This window comes from Poecilia reticulata, linkage group LG5 (genome assembly GCF_000633615.1).
Source record: "Poecilia reticulata strain Guanapo linkage group LG5, Guppy_female_1.0+MT, whole genome shotgun sequence".
In the NCBI taxonomy this organism is placed as follows: domain Eukaryota; kingdom Metazoa; phylum Chordata; class Actinopteri; order Cyprinodontiformes; family Poeciliidae; genus Poecilia; species Poecilia reticulata.
In genome coordinates, this window is record NC_024335.1 from 15,820,961 (window position 1) to 15,837,806 (window position 16,846).

The 16,846-nt window shown below is 40.1% G+C and overlaps 1 protein-coding gene across 1 annotated transcript in view; it reads right to left on the reverse strand.

Moving 5' to 3' along the window:
- Positions 1-340: 340 nt before the first annotated feature.
- Positions 341-16,846, reverse strand: part of dnah1 (dynein, axonemal, heavy chain 1) — a 35,395-nt gene continuing 18,889 nt past the window's right edge. Inside the window, exons 43-72 of the mRNA XM_017304994.1 lie at positions 16,407-16,542; positions 16,069-16,277; positions 15,800-15,971; positions 14,363-14,554; positions 14,148-14,258; positions 13,792-13,977; positions 13,485-13,679; positions 12,911-13,078; positions 12,600-12,791; positions 12,357-12,488; positions 12,016-12,141; positions 11,703-11,822; positions 11,447-11,596; positions 11,194-11,354; positions 10,202-10,424; positions 9,282-9,477; positions 9,012-9,163; positions 8,728-8,924; positions 8,480-8,624; positions 7,466-7,624; positions 6,867-6,998; positions 6,570-6,740; positions 6,246-6,425; positions 4,699-4,869; positions 3,994-4,170; positions 3,732-3,862; positions 3,188-3,332; positions 2,757-2,963; positions 2,106-2,340; positions 341-678 (exon numbers count right to left, since the gene is read on the reverse strand). Coding sequence (XP_017160483.1) covers positions 557-678; positions 2,106-2,340; positions 2,757-2,963; positions 3,188-3,332; positions 3,732-3,862; positions 3,994-4,170; positions 4,699-4,869; positions 6,246-6,425; positions 6,570-6,740; positions 6,867-6,998; positions 7,466-7,624; positions 8,480-8,624; positions 8,728-8,924; positions 9,012-9,163; positions 9,282-9,477; positions 10,202-10,424; positions 11,194-11,354; positions 11,447-11,596; positions 11,703-11,822; positions 12,016-12,141; positions 12,357-12,488; positions 12,600-12,791; positions 12,911-13,078; positions 13,485-13,679; positions 13,792-13,977; positions 14,148-14,258; positions 14,363-14,554; positions 15,800-15,971; positions 16,069-16,277; positions 16,407-16,542 — 4,993 coding nt within the window. The 3' untranslated portion in view covers positions 341-556. The remainder of the gene's footprint in view (positions 679-2,105; positions 2,341-2,756; positions 2,964-3,187; positions 3,333-3,731; positions 3,863-3,993; positions 4,171-4,698; positions 4,870-6,245; positions 6,426-6,569; positions 6,741-6,866; positions 6,999-7,465; positions 7,625-8,479; positions 8,625-8,727; positions 8,925-9,011; positions 9,164-9,281; positions 9,478-10,201; positions 10,425-11,193; positions 11,355-11,446; positions 11,597-11,702; positions 11,823-12,015; positions 12,142-12,356; positions 12,489-12,599; positions 12,792-12,910; positions 13,079-13,484; positions 13,680-13,791; positions 13,978-14,147; positions 14,259-14,362; positions 14,555-15,799; positions 15,972-16,068; positions 16,278-16,406; positions 16,543-16,846) is intronic.

Below are 16,846 nucleotides of genomic sequence, written 5' to 3' on the forward strand. Positions count from 1 at the left end.
AGCACTTATTCCCCGCTGATTAATTCAACACATCCGAAACGAAAGCCGAACATTAAAATAGTATTAGATCTCTATAAAGGACTTTAATCTGTTGACCCTGGTGATCTCCGTTTCCCGTTGATCTTGGGTTCTAGTTACATTCACATGGCCAGCTACTGTCACTGTTTGTTTAAGCGCCACCCCTCCTTCAGTCAAGTCATGTTTCTCCACTGACCTATGAGACAGTCTTAAAGGAGCAGGACGGAAATTCTCTGAGCGTTTACTCAGTAGTAGCGCGATAAGGAGAGGTGGAAATAAAAAAGCCCAGACAGGAAAAAAAAACACACACACACAAAAGACAAGGCGTACAACCGTAAACATGTTATTTAAAAATAATAATAAAATAAACTGTGGTAAAAATGTCAAGTTACAGAAACAATCGATCATATATATATATATATATTTTTACAGAACATTCTTGCTAACACGAGGTGTAGTGAGAGAAATCTGCAGGTGCCGTCGCTGTGGACTGGTCAGCTTTAAGGTGATGAATGCAAGAAAAATTCATGCTATGTGCTCAGTGATCCAGTGCACAGAGCAGGGCAACCCCTCGTTTGACCCAGTACCTCTGACTTAGCTCTGTGGGCAGCTCCAAGGCAGTCACATAATTACTGGAAAGGCCAGTGGTGGATGAGCTCCCTATGGGAAAACAAAAGGCACATTATCTGCATAATACAGGGTCTTAGATAATTATCTCACAGCCACAAACTTTAGTATACATTTTTTTATTTCATAGCATAGAGCACCATAAGGTAGCACATAAATGTGGCAAAGTAACATGTTTCCCAATTTCTTTTCAAAAAAAAAAAAGAGAAAAGAATCAGAAAAGTGTGGCATGTATTTGTGCTACAAAGTATTAGGGCCAGGCTAAGAAAAAAAATCATAAGAATAAAGTTATATGTGAATAAAGTTGAAAAAATACAAGTCGTAACAGTACGAGAGTAAAGTTGTAGTAATTACCAGAATAAACACACCGGGGTGTGTTCCGCTACTGATAATAAACTCATTCTAGCGTGATAAGCGATTATTTCCTCATTTATAAAACCAAAGTATAGCTTTGGCATTCGACGCTCAACATTCTTCATTTTACTGCAGTTATAAGACTGCTCTTTCATGTTGGAGTTTTTATAATATTCTGACTTTATTCTGGTAATATTTCAACTATATTTCAATGGTTTTCTCATCCAACTTTGTTCTCGTAATTGTATTTATTTATTTTGTCATAACCTTACTCTAACATTTGTATTGAACCTCCTTAGTTTCACATCCTTTAATAAAGTCTAGAGCATTTAATTACCTTTAAAAATGACATAATTTCTAAGGAGCAGTGGTGAGTACACTTTCACTAATAACACATTTTTTATTTAGCACTAACTTTGAACTAGTTAAGCGTGCTTAAATAACATTTTCGGGATAAACTCTAAAGCATTAATTTTCTTGGCTGTTTTGTAAACTTTTAGTAGGATAAAGTTCAACACCTGTGGGGAAGCTTTGTTTATCGACTGTAAAGAATTCTTCAAGTAGTTTGCTCTTATTTATATTATTTATATAACCCTGAAATATTATTAACTTTTAACTTCACAGTTCTGTTTACACTTTTGCACTTTGTGTATTCGTTTTACAAGACCCAAAGTTCAGCATTATTTGTCACACGCACCAAGTACTTGATTCATAAAATGCTATGAAATACTTTTAGAGCTCAGCCTATACAAAATGTTGTAAACGTATAAATATTTAACCTCTGAACAAACTGATGAGACAGCCAGTATGAGACGTGGGCTTCGTGCTGTGGGTGGAAGACGCAGAGCTGTACTTTCAGCGGCTTCGTGAAACTCGACACTTAACTGGAGTCTATTTTGGATGAGTAATAAAACCACTTTAAGGAGGTGCACACAAACACTTGAGTAAGACCCTCGGCTTCCAGGCACCACTTTAACACAGTTTATAACATGGGATTACAGATTTTCTTTCATAAATGTCAGAAATTAGCAAATTACCACAACCACATACATATTTATCTGCTGTGTTTGGGTGGATATTTTTTTTGTCATTGCATAAGTACTGACCAGCTCGGCTGGGAGTCTTGTAGACGGGACAGAGGTAGATCCAGGTAGTTTCTCGACTGCTGAGGGCTTTGGGGAACAGCCAGATGACGGGCATTTGTGTGTGGAACTCCATGAGGGTGGAATCAGTGAGCAGGCCTGATTTTTTATTCCAGCTGGCCCCCTCCAGGAATAGACCGTGGATGTAGCAGCCTGTGTTGGGCATTTCTCTTATCTCTGACAGGGGTTTCACCATCACCTGGAGGGGGAGGCATTGCAAGGCATATGAGAAAAAAACCTCATATGTGGAAAAGTACAGGTTCCTTCACATGTGGGAAAGACACAGAGAGGTCAGGAAAACAGGATGCCAGGAGGGAATAAGAAGAAGTGATACAAGAAAAGACACAAAGAAGATAGAAGATAGAGGAACGTTTTCAGACAATAAAGAGAATCTAGTGTGCAGATACAAAAACACTCTTTAGGTTGCTTTCACACCAAAAATGCAACAAATGTGGCAATTTTGGTTCCCAATTGAACCAAGTCCACCGGACTATAAGATATCCAGACATGGAAAGAACTAAAATCAGATTCCAGATTTTTCCAACAAATTAATCATGGAAATATGAAAAAAAAAATTTTTTTTTGAACTATTATCACAAATATAGCCTGATGGACCTTAACGTCAAATCCCAGTGTTTCAATAGGAATGCTGAACTGGCGTGCATGATTCTGCAGGGTTCCGGTGAGAAAGGCTTGTGGGAAAAAAAACCCGCTAATCCAGTACACAAATGGGTTGCCGTCGGAGATCCATCGCTGGAAGAAACTGATCCTCTGGAGAAGGTCCCACACCCAGGAAGCCAGAGGCTTCATGGAGGGGTACGCCTGTCGAGAGAAAGCATGGCAGCTAGAAAGCAGAGACTAAAAGCAGGAAATATGTACAAATTTGGGACATTCTAAACAGAAAACAAGGTGTACGCTACAGTGTATCTCTGAAACTTCACATTATCAATACATATCATCTATCAATAGTCACGTATTCAGGCTTTTACAGAGATTAGACAACGTTATGTGAGAATTTAAGTTATTTCCAGTTCTCTGTGGCTTGCCTTGGCTTGCCATATGTCAGGCACTCTGTTGTTGAACAAGCTGAGAGCCATAACCTCCATGTCTGGAGACATCACAGCCGAACCGTTCAGAGCCTTCAACATGTCACTGAGACTCTGACAAACAACCTCCAACAGCCTGTTGTATCTAAAAGACAACAAATAAGAACGAAAAGCATCTTATGTATTGGTCGCACTATACCAACGTTTCTGAACACATCAAAGGAAAAAACAAAAAACAAACATAAAAAAACTGAAATGGAGTTGAAATAAACATATACACATTTTTAAGTGCTAAATATCTCTCAGTAGTCTAAAACTGAGTTTCTACTAGTTTCAGTCTGGCTTGTACAGCAAAAACAACAACCATCACACTTTTCAGATTTTTGTTTGAAAGACATTCAGAAAACCATTCGTCCTTTTTCTTTCACTTTATATCTACGCACTACTTTATTTCGATCTAGGACCCAAATTCAACATTGCAGTTGTAACATATAAAAAGCTCATAGATTAAAGCTTATGAATGTTTTTGTCAGACTGATCTCACCTGTTGACCTCATGGATCAGGACTGCGTTTATGGCGTGGTCATACAGAACTGGGTACTTCTCAGTCACCGTATGATGAGGGAAAGGCTGAGGGAGTTTTCTAACAGTGCCGATCACAACCTCCTCCACTGTCTGAATTCAAAAAGGACACACAAACTGTCACACGTCTCTCATATTGACTGCAGGTTTGAATGAATAAAAACACACAGATGTTATTAGCACAAATAAAGGCAGAAACGTTATCAATCAGTTGTTGCCAGAACCTCATAAAATGTTTTGTCTCTAGTCGGCGTAGCGGGAGCTTGAGGCTGGAGACCAATCAGAGCGTCCAACAGGGCAAAGGTCTCATTCTGGGCAAACCGGATATTAGCGTTCTCATGGAGACCGAAGAGCTCAGGTGTATCATTGATGGGCAGATCTTGGATGTATGCTAAATAGCCCTTTAGGGTCAGAGGTACAATGACATTTTACACAGTCTTCATACAAGTTACATTCAAATAATATATTTTTAGGCACCGATGACCTTCACACATCCTTACTCAGCACAAACCATCTCGACATTGTTTACTCCAAACAGAAAGATATCGACAGTCTCACCTCTTACGTTTCCTCGTTTATGATTTTGGGGATAGAGTAAAGAAAACACTATTTATTGATGCGAATGCATTAGAGCATTGTAAACTTATGGTCAGACAACTGATATTTAAATAAGAATGCACCTTTCAGGGGAGCTTAGTCTCAAAGGATTGCTTTTATGCTCCTAATTTAAAACAACACATGATCAGAATTGTGGTTTTAAATTACTGACGTGCTGTGTTAGTGTTCAGATGACTGTCCTCGATGTTGTGTATTCCAGACTCGTCTGTTTGCGGCTCCAGACAACCTTCTCAGTTTTGTAAGCCAACTGATGCACTCAAATTTGATTCTGAATGCACACCATCAATCAAATGGCTCTGTGTTTATCTAACCTCGATGCCCAGATTAGAGTCGACCTGCCGGTAGACACCACAGTAGACGTAATCGTCACTAAGAACGTCAGGACAGTAGAAGTCGTCCAGCAGAGTGAGCAGACACCGTTCGTCCCAGATATCCGTCACGTGGCCGCCGTAATTAACCGCTCCAGCAGTGTGTTTTAGAAGCTGGTCATGTGGAGGACAAAAAAAAAAAAAATTACAGACAGACAGATAAATGACAATGCCTACAGACACACTTTTAGTCTTAGAGTAAAAGCACTTCTATTTCAATTAGCCATTACAACATATTTTGTAGGGATTTAAAGTGATAGACCACAAGAAGGTAGTGAATAACTGGGAAGAAGAAAGTGAAGGAAAAATATGTATATATTTTTTTATATAGATTTTACAAAAAATAAAATCCGAAAGGTTGACATGTATTTTTGTTCAACTTCTTTTATTCTAATTTCACAAAATAAAACTCACTGAAACCCAAACAAGATCCCAAACGTTCAGTAACTCAAGGAGCCCTGAGCAATCAATCATTTAAAAACAAAGAGTATGACACAACTGCAAACCTACTTAGACCAGAGCTTATGCAGGTTTCACCAACTCAAATTTAAGACTTTTAAACACATTTTAAGACGGTTAAGAATTAAATTTAAGACCTGATTCTCCACAGAAATGGACAAACTTCTTCCAGCCACTTGGTGATAAATTTGTACTGAATGCATAAAAGCAAGCCAGCTGGCTTGGGAAGGTATGTTAGCAGCTAGTTACTGGTGGCTGCAAGTGACTCAAGTTACAGAATGCAATGAATATGTCTGAGTGCGACTCAAACTTTTGCCTGACAAAAAAGTTCCACCAGAAAATAATACATAGACTATACAACATTAAATAGTCCTGCCACAACATTTAATACCTGTGATTAATGTATTAATGCAAACTATTTTAAAAATATACATGTAAGACATTTTAAGGCCTTCATTTTAGATACATGACTTTATGTATGAGCTTTTAAGAATTTTTAAGGATGCACGGACACCATGACTGTTCACTTAACTTGACAGGCCAGACGCAGTAACAATAGAAGCTGGATTGTAGCTTTGGAGGTGATGCAGAGATGGATAAAACTTAATAAAAGGCAACAAGACCCAAAGCCCCAAATGGAATGGGCTAGATCAGTCAAAAGAATGGCCCAGTCAAAGTCCCAATCTATCTTCACTGATCTTAAGCAATATTAAAAAGAAGAATGGACAAACATTTCAGTCTCTACACTTGCAAAGCTGATAGAGACGTACCCTAAAATACTTGCAGCTGTAATAGCAGCTAATTATTGACTTGGTAGAAATCTAAAATAAATGCACACCACACTGTTCAATTACTTACTGCTAAAAATGTTTTGAAAGTTCCTTTCACTTCATACGTGATCTAATAAAGGGTATGAGTTGTTTTGGAAGGTAGTATACAAGGCCCTATACAAATATGTCATGCAAGATTTTTTGATTTTTTATTTTGTTTTGGTGGTTTAGAGAAATAATGGACATGCTTGGTCTAACCACCTTGTAGGGGATGTCTTGGTACTGCTCCAAAAACATTTGCAGCTGGTCTACACAGACATCCAGATCTTCGTCAGTGAACTCGTAGGGAGTGTTAAACCCCAGTGGGCCAAATCGTTTGCGCTCCACGGCAACCCCATGAAACAGGCAGAGGGAGAGAAGCAGTGGCTTGAACTGGGATTCCTACGAAGACAGAAAGGCATTGTAAATAATTTGAACTACACCAGCCCCTTCGAATGAAACTTTGCGAACAAGACAAAACAAAAATCCAAATGAAATGTTTTGAGTAAATAATATGGAGATGAACATAAAGAGGGCGACATGGACCTTTGTTGAAGAAGACAGAAACTCGTCGGTAAATCTCAGGTAGGCTCTCTCCAGATTTTCCCTAATGCCTCTTGGAGGCTCTGCGACAATCTTGGAGCCATTTCGAAAAAGGGATACTGGAATCTTCTTAAAGGGAATTATGGTTAGCCACAGACGGAAATCCTTGTGGACCTGTGCACAAAGGGGGTGCCAGTAAAAGAGTTTAAAAAATCCTCTGTTTCCATATAGTCCACAGTTATTTTCAAAAAGATGAGCTCAGTTGTTGTTTCTTAAAGTATCGTTTTTGTATGTCCTTACTTTTTTGGGGCTGATGCACGCAATGAGTCGTTCCAGCGTTGGCAGCCAGTCGGGCACCAGGTGACAATTTTGGAAAATGACCCAGTGACCATTTTTCATAGCAGTCCGCATCATAGACTCAGGCATGGAACCCTGATGGGAATAACAGCAGAAGGTTAGGTAGTTTGAAAAATGGCAGGAGCAAAGTGAAAAATTGGACATTAGGAGCGGGCAGTCTGGAGAATACTATGATTTACGAAAGTTTAACTGTCCACACATTAGTGTAATACCTAGGGGAGGTTTAAATTGCATAAACAGGCAGTGATCTGCAAAGTCCATTCTGAAGTTTATAGAACAACCACAATTGGAACGTGTAGTTACTGTAGGTAAATATTTTCAGTGAAGTTTCCTTTAGATTAAGGAAATAACTCACCTTAAAACCGGCAGATAGGTTTATTTAATTTTTGCTGGAACGCTACATGTGGTAAAAGTAGTTTGAAGCAATGCTTGTATTCATCCAGAAACAATCAAGAAAACCACCTCAGAACCACAAGGACAAGGTAATTCAGTAAAAAAAATAAAAATAGAAAGAGAAATACAGAATATACAGTTGGACTTGCCTGCCTTAGAGTCAGACAGATGCCGCTAACTTTCTCTGAGAAACCCATAACATCCGCAAACTTGTAGATGTCAGCAACGGGGTCAGTGCCAGGAGACAGGATAATGACGATGGGGTGGGTAGGGGACGACTCTTTGAAGGCTACAGACAGATCTGACATCTGCAGAGACACAGAACAACGTTTATATGGCAGCAAAACCACCAAAACCATTACAGGTACAAGTTCATTCTTGCGTTAACTTATTTTTGTGTAATTGTGTCTCGGTTGGGCATGGCCCAGTTACTGGGATCAATCCCACAGCAAGGTTGGAGAAGGATACATTTAAAAAAATAACAATTTACTGTCATATTGTTCCCAACTTTTAATTTATTTAAATGACATGCCTATGCTGGAGTGACCAAAGTGTTCTCTGCCTTTATGGAGCAGAGTCCCGTCCCTCCCCCACCTGTTGCTGGTACTGAGGCTGAAATATTTTGAGTCCTGAGAAAAGGATAACATAAGCAGCCCCACTCATCACTCCTAATAAGATAATGTATTAAATAGTGTGTTTTAAATAGTACCATGTGCTTTTCAGTTACATTGTCGTTATATGTGGATGTTATTTGTTGCAGGTTTCTGTTTTCATCTCTTTCTGCAGGTATAGAAGCAGATGTCTAGCATGTTTTCTTATGTTCTCTAGCCTTTCTTATCTCCCTCTTCTATTTTAACGCTTTTCCCCACCTCTTTTCCTTCCTTTTTTTCCCATCATTTCCCTTTTGTTTCTGTCTCTGTGTCCATTTAATTAAAACATGGACTTAATTCCAGTTGAGATATAAAAGGTTGTTCACCAAGGAAAAATATGGATCGATCCATGTAATCAATGCAATTCACTTCCAAGGTCAGCAGAGGGAGACAAAACTTTCACAATTGAAGAATTAGCGACCTCCAAGATGCTGGTAGGGAGCTCAGAATATCTTCAGAAATGCTTGAATTAAGAGAAAAGTTGAGGCTTCAGGGAGGAGAAGGGGTTTTTACCCGAGTCTCTATGAAGGGCTCTCCCAGATGAGTAGACACAAAGTCCTGCACGGCGTAAATCAAGCAGTCAGGCCGCAGGCATCGAAGGACCAGCAACGTCTGGAATGAGTTTAGACAGGTGTCCCATTCCCCTGGGAGCGGCTCTCTTTAGACACACAGACACAGAAAGCCACCTTATAAGACTTTGATGATTTCATCACAAAGAAGTGAAGAGTGCATGTGTTTGTACAGGGTTAATCTTTTCATGCCTGTGGGGTTGGTTGCTGGCAAAAATTTTCTTGAAGCCCTCCAGATGGTCTGTGAAGCTTTTTGCCAGTTCCTCAAAGTTATCCAGAGTGCTGAGGTCTAAAATGTCCTGCCAGGTCCGATCCGAGAGCCAGTTTACTTCTGTGCTGGTCAATTTGTGGACCGGCTCCCCTCTAGACAGCAGGTACTTCCACTCACTCTGCCATGATAATAAAAGATTCAGGGAAATTCAGCAAGCTAACATGGGCTAGGCCGATTCGAGTCTTTTACCGACTCTTTTACTTACGGTTTTGATTCTATCCTCGTCCATCATGATGCGAGCACACAGGTAAAAAGCAAACATGAGTTTGTGTTTCTCAAACAGGCCTTGGCACACATTCACGTACAGGCTGAAGGTAAAGCATTCATTGATGCTGTTGATTCTCTCCTCCTCTGTGTCTGTGCGACAGACGATGAAGATATCCAACCAAAATCATAAAAATGTTTCATATTTAAACTCATTATATTAAATACACACAAACAATTCTCCGCAAAATCAGTCAGTTTCGCTTTGTACCTGCTGTGTCACAGTTGGCAATAGCCTTCATGAAGATGGCAAGGAACCATTCGAAGGAGTACTGGTACATCGGGTCAAGATTGGATAACTCTGACACACAAAAGAACAGAATCCGAGCCCGCACTGCCACTGGCAAGTACTTCAGACGAACAGCGTCAATATCCTTCTCCGTATTCTTTGCTTCCAGTATTTTAGTCTGTCATTAAATTAAACCCAAAAAAAAGCAAATCAAAACCAACACCAATAGCAGCTTAAAGTACAATATGGAAACTTGCAAACATAGTCATAACCTTTGAACCTTTCCACATTTTACTCCACTATAATTTGGGATTTCCATTGTGACAGACCTATAAAGTAGTGCATGTTTGTCAAGCGCATTTGTATTCAGCCTCTTATCATTATTATCCCAAAATATAGTCCACAGCAACCAACTGCCTTCAGAAGTTATTGAAAGAAGTCCACCTGTATGTAATTTAATCTCAGTAAAAATGCAGCTGATCTGCAAAGGTCTCAGAGGTTTGTTAAAGAACATTAGTCAACAAATAGCATCATAAAGGTCAAAAGACATGGCAGAAAAGTCAAGCAGAGCTGTGGAGATGTTTAATACGGGGTTAGGTTATAAAACAATACAATCCTGCACTTGAGGTATTTTTCAAAGAAGAATTGGCAAAGACTTTCGTCTCTTGATGTGCACATTTGGTAGAGAGAAAGGTTGTTCAATTAAGGATTGACTGAGACTATGAGTCTCATGCTCTACTTTGTGTTGGTCTAGCACATAAAATCGAGTTAAAACCCCTTGAGGTTTGTGGTTGTAGCGTGACTTGATATATGAAACTTCAAAGTTTATGGATACTTTTTAAAGGCAGCATACATAAAACATTCAGTGATGACTTCAAGATCTATCTTTTCAATGGTCGGACCTTGATTTCCTTGGCTCTGATCTTACAAGCCTCCAACTGTGGATTTAAATCCTCATCCACAAATCTCTCTGTTGCAGAGATGAGAAGTAGCACGATCTTATCCTCGACTTCCTTCAGTTCCTGTGTCATTTGGGCGCAGCTGACTATCAGTTTGTTCTTTGCCTCCTCCACGTCTGGAAGCTCCTCGGCTACCACCCGGCTGAGCAACTGGTCTTCCATGCCGCTGATTGAGCACAAATTGTCCAGTCAAACACAAGGACTCCAAACAGAGGCATACATAATAGAGCTGAAATACCAGGGTAGTATATGATGACGTCTTTAGAATAAACATTTCAGACAGGTGTTTGGAGTTCCGAACTACTCTGGGCTGCGATTGCCACTAAATATATCTTGTACTTGTACTTTCCAGTGATGCTGTAATTGTTACTATTATAAATCCATAAGTTACTGTTTTGTTGCTTTTTTTCTCTCTCTTTCTGCAGGTGTAGAAGCAGACTTCTGGGTGTTGATTTGTATTAAGTCAAAGCTTCTTTCTCTCCTCTACTCTTATCTCCTTCTAGCTCTTTAAAATAATATAGAACGAACACTTCCAGTGTGAAACTTGTGAAATGAAAATGCTAGATTTATAAAATTTAGATGTAGATATAATACGATGACTCAGAATTACTACTTTTATATGACACAATAGAGTTTGCAAAAGATATTCATAATTTTTGAGTGCATTCACATATTAAGCAGGTAAGTGCCCTGAATCGGTGTAATATCGATGAAAAGCCGGATACAAAATGTCTTCTAACCCAGTTTTGTCAAACTTTTGGGAAGCTCAACAGTTTAACAGCTGCTATTTAGGAACCAGACAGACTGACTGACCATTCTCTTTGAATCCAATCTTTTCGACTGAATCTCAATAATGACGCAAACGGTAATGAACAACAAAAATGAAGCTTCTCAGTTTTTTTCCCCCTTCTACCGGTTGAACGTGTGTGTGTTACCTGGTTGACCCAGTGAAATTAATGACGGTGACGCTGGCAAAAACCTCTGGAGAGTAATGTGGGTTTGGCAGCTTCGTGGTGATGTACAACCTGAAGTCCTCAGATAGCGGAACGACTGAGTCACCCAGCCTCAGCACCGTCTTGCCTTCCTCCTCAAAGGTCTATAAGCGACAAATACAGATTAGACAGCTCCGTTTTCTGAAAATGTTTTGAGTTTCTGCCAACAGATGTAAGAGGATGAACGTGTAACCACCTGTAGGAACAAGACAGGTTCTATAGCGGGATCCAACTCCTCTACTACATTCTCCACCAAGCAAGGTTTACCATCAAGTATAGCATTCTTTATACCTTGGACGAATTTACTGTGACTGAGCCTCAAAACCCTCAGATCATTGGGCCGCTCCTGGGTGAAAACAGCATCAATATAAGTTAATATATGAACTTTGTTAACTTTTTATGCAACACATCAACAACGGCAAGTAATTAAGGTACAATCTGAAAGACTTTACCATGTTTTTGATCCATCTGTTGGCTTGACCCCGTGGATCTATGAACAGTGTCCAGCGGGGAGAATACTGGGCAATTATGCTGTTTTCCACTGATGACGTATCACTGGGCAATCCATCGATCTATGTACATGGAGTAAAAACATATGACAATGCATTCAAAATATTCAAAATCATTTGGAGATGTAAGCTTGTAAGAACAGGTTTGATTCTATAATGTAAAAGGAACTGAAAAATTGGTTTAAAAAAAAAAAAACAGAAAAAAGAATCTAAATCTATTTAATCGTAGCGCCTCCAATCACAGCCAGCTTCTGACCTTCCAAAAGTTTATTGTGATAGGATCTCCTAAACTGCTGATCAGATTAGTTTCCTCAGTGTGTGGAAGACCCAGCTCTTTGAAACATCTGAGCCATTCTTCTACTATGGCTGCCCGATACACATCCTGAAGACAAAACCAGCAAATAAAAATGATCTTAGTGGAAATACACAGAGCTGTGCGTTACTCCCTCCACTTATTCACATTTTGTCACCTACACAATTCAATGCCTGTAATCCAAGTTTTGATGTAAAAGATTGATTCAGAGCCACAAATCTATCCTCTAAAGCAGGTACCAATACATATGTTCTCATCCGCTACCAAAGTTCTGGCAAACTTACACAGAAGGGTCCAAGGTAAGTGACGTAAGCTGCACACAGAAGCATGTCTCCGGCTAAATTAGAAACCAAATTATCGAGATGTATCACTGCCTCCTTCCACTGCTCTTCGTCCTCTGCAAGCCCTTCTACTAACTGGAGAGCAAACAATAAACATGTCACAAAAGCTTAATATTTTCCTTTTGTCCTGAGCTATAAAGTTTATTTTGTTTTGTTTTGTATGTAAGCCTCAGTCTTTCTCCCGACCTCTTTTGCTCTGACAAGGTGAGCTTCGGTCAGTTCATTTTCGTTGACCAGCTTTTTCTGCTTAGCCAAACATTGCTGGTACTCTGCCTCTAAAGGGGGAATGCTTTCTTCCACTTCTTTCAGTCTTTTCTGGCCATCAGAAACAACCTGCTTGGCGGCACTCAAGTCCTCTTCAGCCTCCTTGAGAATTTGCTGCAACAGTGTTGACAAGTCCAACAGTTTAGCAGCTTTCCCTGCATGTCTGTGAATCTTTCATTTTGCACAGATACCGTTGTCAAGAGAATGTTTCAAGCAGACATTTCAGATCTCACCCATTTTGGTTCCACAGCTTTGAGCACAAAGTGATAGTCATACATGGCTCGCACCCACTGGCAAATAGAGCTGCAGGTGACGGAAATCTTGACAAGGGCAGGAGGCTGAAATTCTTCATCGTCGATGTAGGGCTGTAGCAGACTGACAGCATCTTCTGAAATGTTGTCCTGCACAACAGGCATCGGGGCGCGGGGGGACAGAATTAGTTTTATGCAGCAAAACAGGCAAAGGACAAATCGAAATAAAAGCATTTCAGTCCCAGCTGGAAATACAAATAAAACTTAACTACTTACTTGCTCATTAAAGTTCCAATCAAATCTGGTTGTAATGTGACAAAAAAAAAAAAAAAACTCCAAATGTTAAAAGCCTTTGAACATCTCGTCAAGCATTTCAGAGCGATAGGGTTAAAATAAGCAGCGGTACATGGAAATACTTATGGGCTTAACTATATCTGAGGGATCTCTTTGGTTGATTAAAGATGTTGTTGAGGGCAACATCATCTCTATGTCCTTTTATGTAAAGCATTATAAGTGGTACTATTCCATGTACCTGTATAATATCAGTGAGGTCTACCTTGTCATAGCTGAAGAGGCTCTCCAGAAGCACCATAGGTTCTTGTAGGAGACCTTCAGCAGGTTCCATGTATTCTTCAAAGTTAAGCGCGTCTGGCGTTTCCGTAGCGCCCTTAACTGGTTCAATGCCTTTCATGATGCAAACCGCTGCAAGGACAAGCTTTATCTCCCGGGTATACTGCTCAGGGTCTTGGAGCTGTGAAATATATAAATCATTCAGGTAATAGATGTAAAACTTATAGTCCAGGGTTCTGCATGTTTTAGCTGTTCAACACAGCTGCATGAAAGGTAATGAAAACTAAACGTACCTCAATGAAGCTGCTTGGATTGAGGGCCTTCAGGCTGTCGAGAGCTTTATCCAGCGTCTTCACAGCCTTGTCTATGTCTCGCTGAGCATTCACACCGATTGCCTTGGCAAAACGCTCTTTGTCTAAAACTTTTGTCTGCTCTTCTTGCACAAATTTACGAATCTCCACTGCGACTGCCGAAGTGTCCTAGTAAAAGAAAAGCCAGAAAAAATTCTATATAAAACTCAATGTTCAACTGTCAGTGATAGCATTTTGTTCCAGTGTATAAAGGATGGACAGCAAATCAGAGTACCGTTATTGTATTTGTTGTTATATATTCAAGTATGGCTCATACACTTCTGTTGACATTTGCTTACTTGAACGGCCTGCAAAGCGACTTCAACATCTTTTGCAGCTTCCTCCAAAAGTGGTTGCATCGCCTCTTCCTCCTCTTGTAGCCTCTTCACGACCTCAACTGTGCTACAAAGCTACAGACCGACCATAGAATATTCATCAAGTTACTAATGCTCACTCAATGCTAATTAAACACAGATAATTCATTCCTCTAATCAGTTGCTATTCTGCGCCTCGCCTTGTCAAGACAGCCGTCTATGTGCTGAAGAGAACTGTTCAGCTTCTGTTTCTTGTGTTCGGTCAGATCTGTGAAGAGTTTGATGAATTCTGCGAAGCTCTTAGCTGTGATGTAGTTGCATCGAGACAGCTCTGCCTGGTACTGCGCAGTCTTCTTGACCATCAGCTGATGAATGTTCACACACATCAGGGTCTGTGGAGAGAAATTTTCGGGTCATGTCTTCTGCGGACAGTAAAGCCACACTCCTTCTGGTTGTCTGTCAAGACGTTAACATGCATCTGACGTAGTCACAACTCAGTTGGACAGCAATAGTAAAGGGACGTAAATAACTTGACCATCATCACTGAATGAGGATTGCTTCACACCACGCAATCAGAAGGTTTGTGTGTGTGCTTTGCTGTCACCTATTGGACAAACTGTGCCAATTTCTGTTTTAGCAGATGAACTTTTCCCCTCCAACACAAAATTATCTAAATGTGCTGAATGCCAGAAAAATTAAGCATCCTCCCATAAATTACTTTCTATATTCATAGTGACGAAACAAAGACGTGGACAGAACAGGTTCCTATGGTAGCTTTCTGTTGAAGGTGACAACATACCCTTTTTGAGATTGACTACCTGAGAAAGAGTCAGCAAAGATTTGTTAACACCTTTCTGAGAAGACCAGAAATTTTCTTCAAAAGCCTCTACATGATTTTGTCATTTAGTGCCATTAATACAATCTTCAGATGCACAATTACTGGCCCCACTGCTGTGAATACATGAGCAGATCCTCTTTTACTAAACTGACAGCACATTGGCTTTTCCTATCACACTTCACAAGGTTGGAGGACACAGAGAGAAGAATCTTTGACCATTGTCCTTTGCACAGTGTTATGTCCACTGATCTCTCCCTCTCTCCTCTCTATTCTCTCTTTTGCTCAGTTAACCCAGGGGTCTCAAACTCCAGTCCTCAAGGGCCGGTGTCCTGCAACTTTTAGATGTGCCTCTGCTGCACCACACCTGAATAGAATAATTAGGTAATTAGCAAGGTCCCGGAGAACATATCTACACAAGAAGAAGGTAATTAAACCATTTCATTCCAGTGTTTTGTACCTGTGGCACATCTAAAAACCGCAGGACAGCGGCTCTTGAGAACTGGAGTTTGACACCTGTGAGTTAACCCTAAATGTTTTTGGTAGGATTTAGGTTTAAGCCCTGAGATGGACTTGGAAGAAAGTGTAAACTCTCTCTTTCTTTGTTTCTTTCATTGCTTCTTTCTTTTTTCTCTTCCTTCCTTTCTTCCTTTCTTGTATGAGTGCATGGTTGTTTGATCTCCCTCAAACAATGCACGGTTAAGTGAATATAAGCACTGGATGGACGGGATTGCTATGAGCTGACTTTGTGAAAAAGAATAATAACTGAATGTAGAAAGAAGTTCACAGACTAGCTTCTTACCACGGTTTTCTTAGTCTCGGGACTGATATCCAGCACAAGAAGCTCATTTAAAGATGCTCTCGCAACAGCCTGCAGAGCCCCATCTGGCCAGGTGTCAAACCAGTCTAAGGTGCAACTTTTCACCAGAGAAGGATACTGCCTCAACCGCGCACGAAACCCCTTACCTGCAGGGCTGGGGAGGTAAAGAAAAAAGAAAATCAATTTGCAAAAAAAAATAAAAATAACATTAGCATTGAAAAGAGAGGATTTTTGATCCTTTTCTGACTAACTTCATGCAGAGAATCAGGTGAAAGTTGCTGTGAACTCTCCTACGGTAGGCAGCCATCAGATTTTCTTGTGTTAGCTGCTGGTCCAGGTCTTCCACCACTGGCTTCATTGTTTTTAAGATACGCTCTTGTTCCTCTGACGAATACAGGTTGGGAAGCTCTCCGGTGATTAAAACGTTGCAGATGTCCTCCAGGAAAAACTCCTTCTTAATCTGGAAATTGGATAACAAACAATTGACTTGCTAAAACCTGTTCTTGTTTGTAGAGGACATGGGTTCAGTAATCGCATCATTATGAATCAAAAACACAGCGACAGAGGGTAATAAAATTGTACTGTTTACCTGAGATTCAACAAAGAGGAGTGTGATCTTTTGATTCTGAAGACCGGCAGAGAGCATGTTGTTTTTAATATCGTTTCTCCACTCAGTCCTACCGTAGTTCTTAGACACTGCAGCCTTTAAACATTTATATCCCGATCTAAATGTGGATAAATACAATGTTAGGACTGGGCCAGTACATCATACATCACACTGGTCTTTGGATATATTTAATAAGCCTAACACTAAATCCCATACAAGATCTCAATGTAAAAGCTGAGTTTTTTAGAAATTCAGCTCAAGTTAAACTCATATATTGATTTGGTAAAGATGTGTGGGATAATACCGTATTTTCCGCACTACAAGACCCACCTAAAAACCTTCAATTTCCTCAAAAGCCGACAGTGCGCCTTATAATCCGGTGTGCCTTATATATGGACCAATATTGAGCCACAACAAGTCTA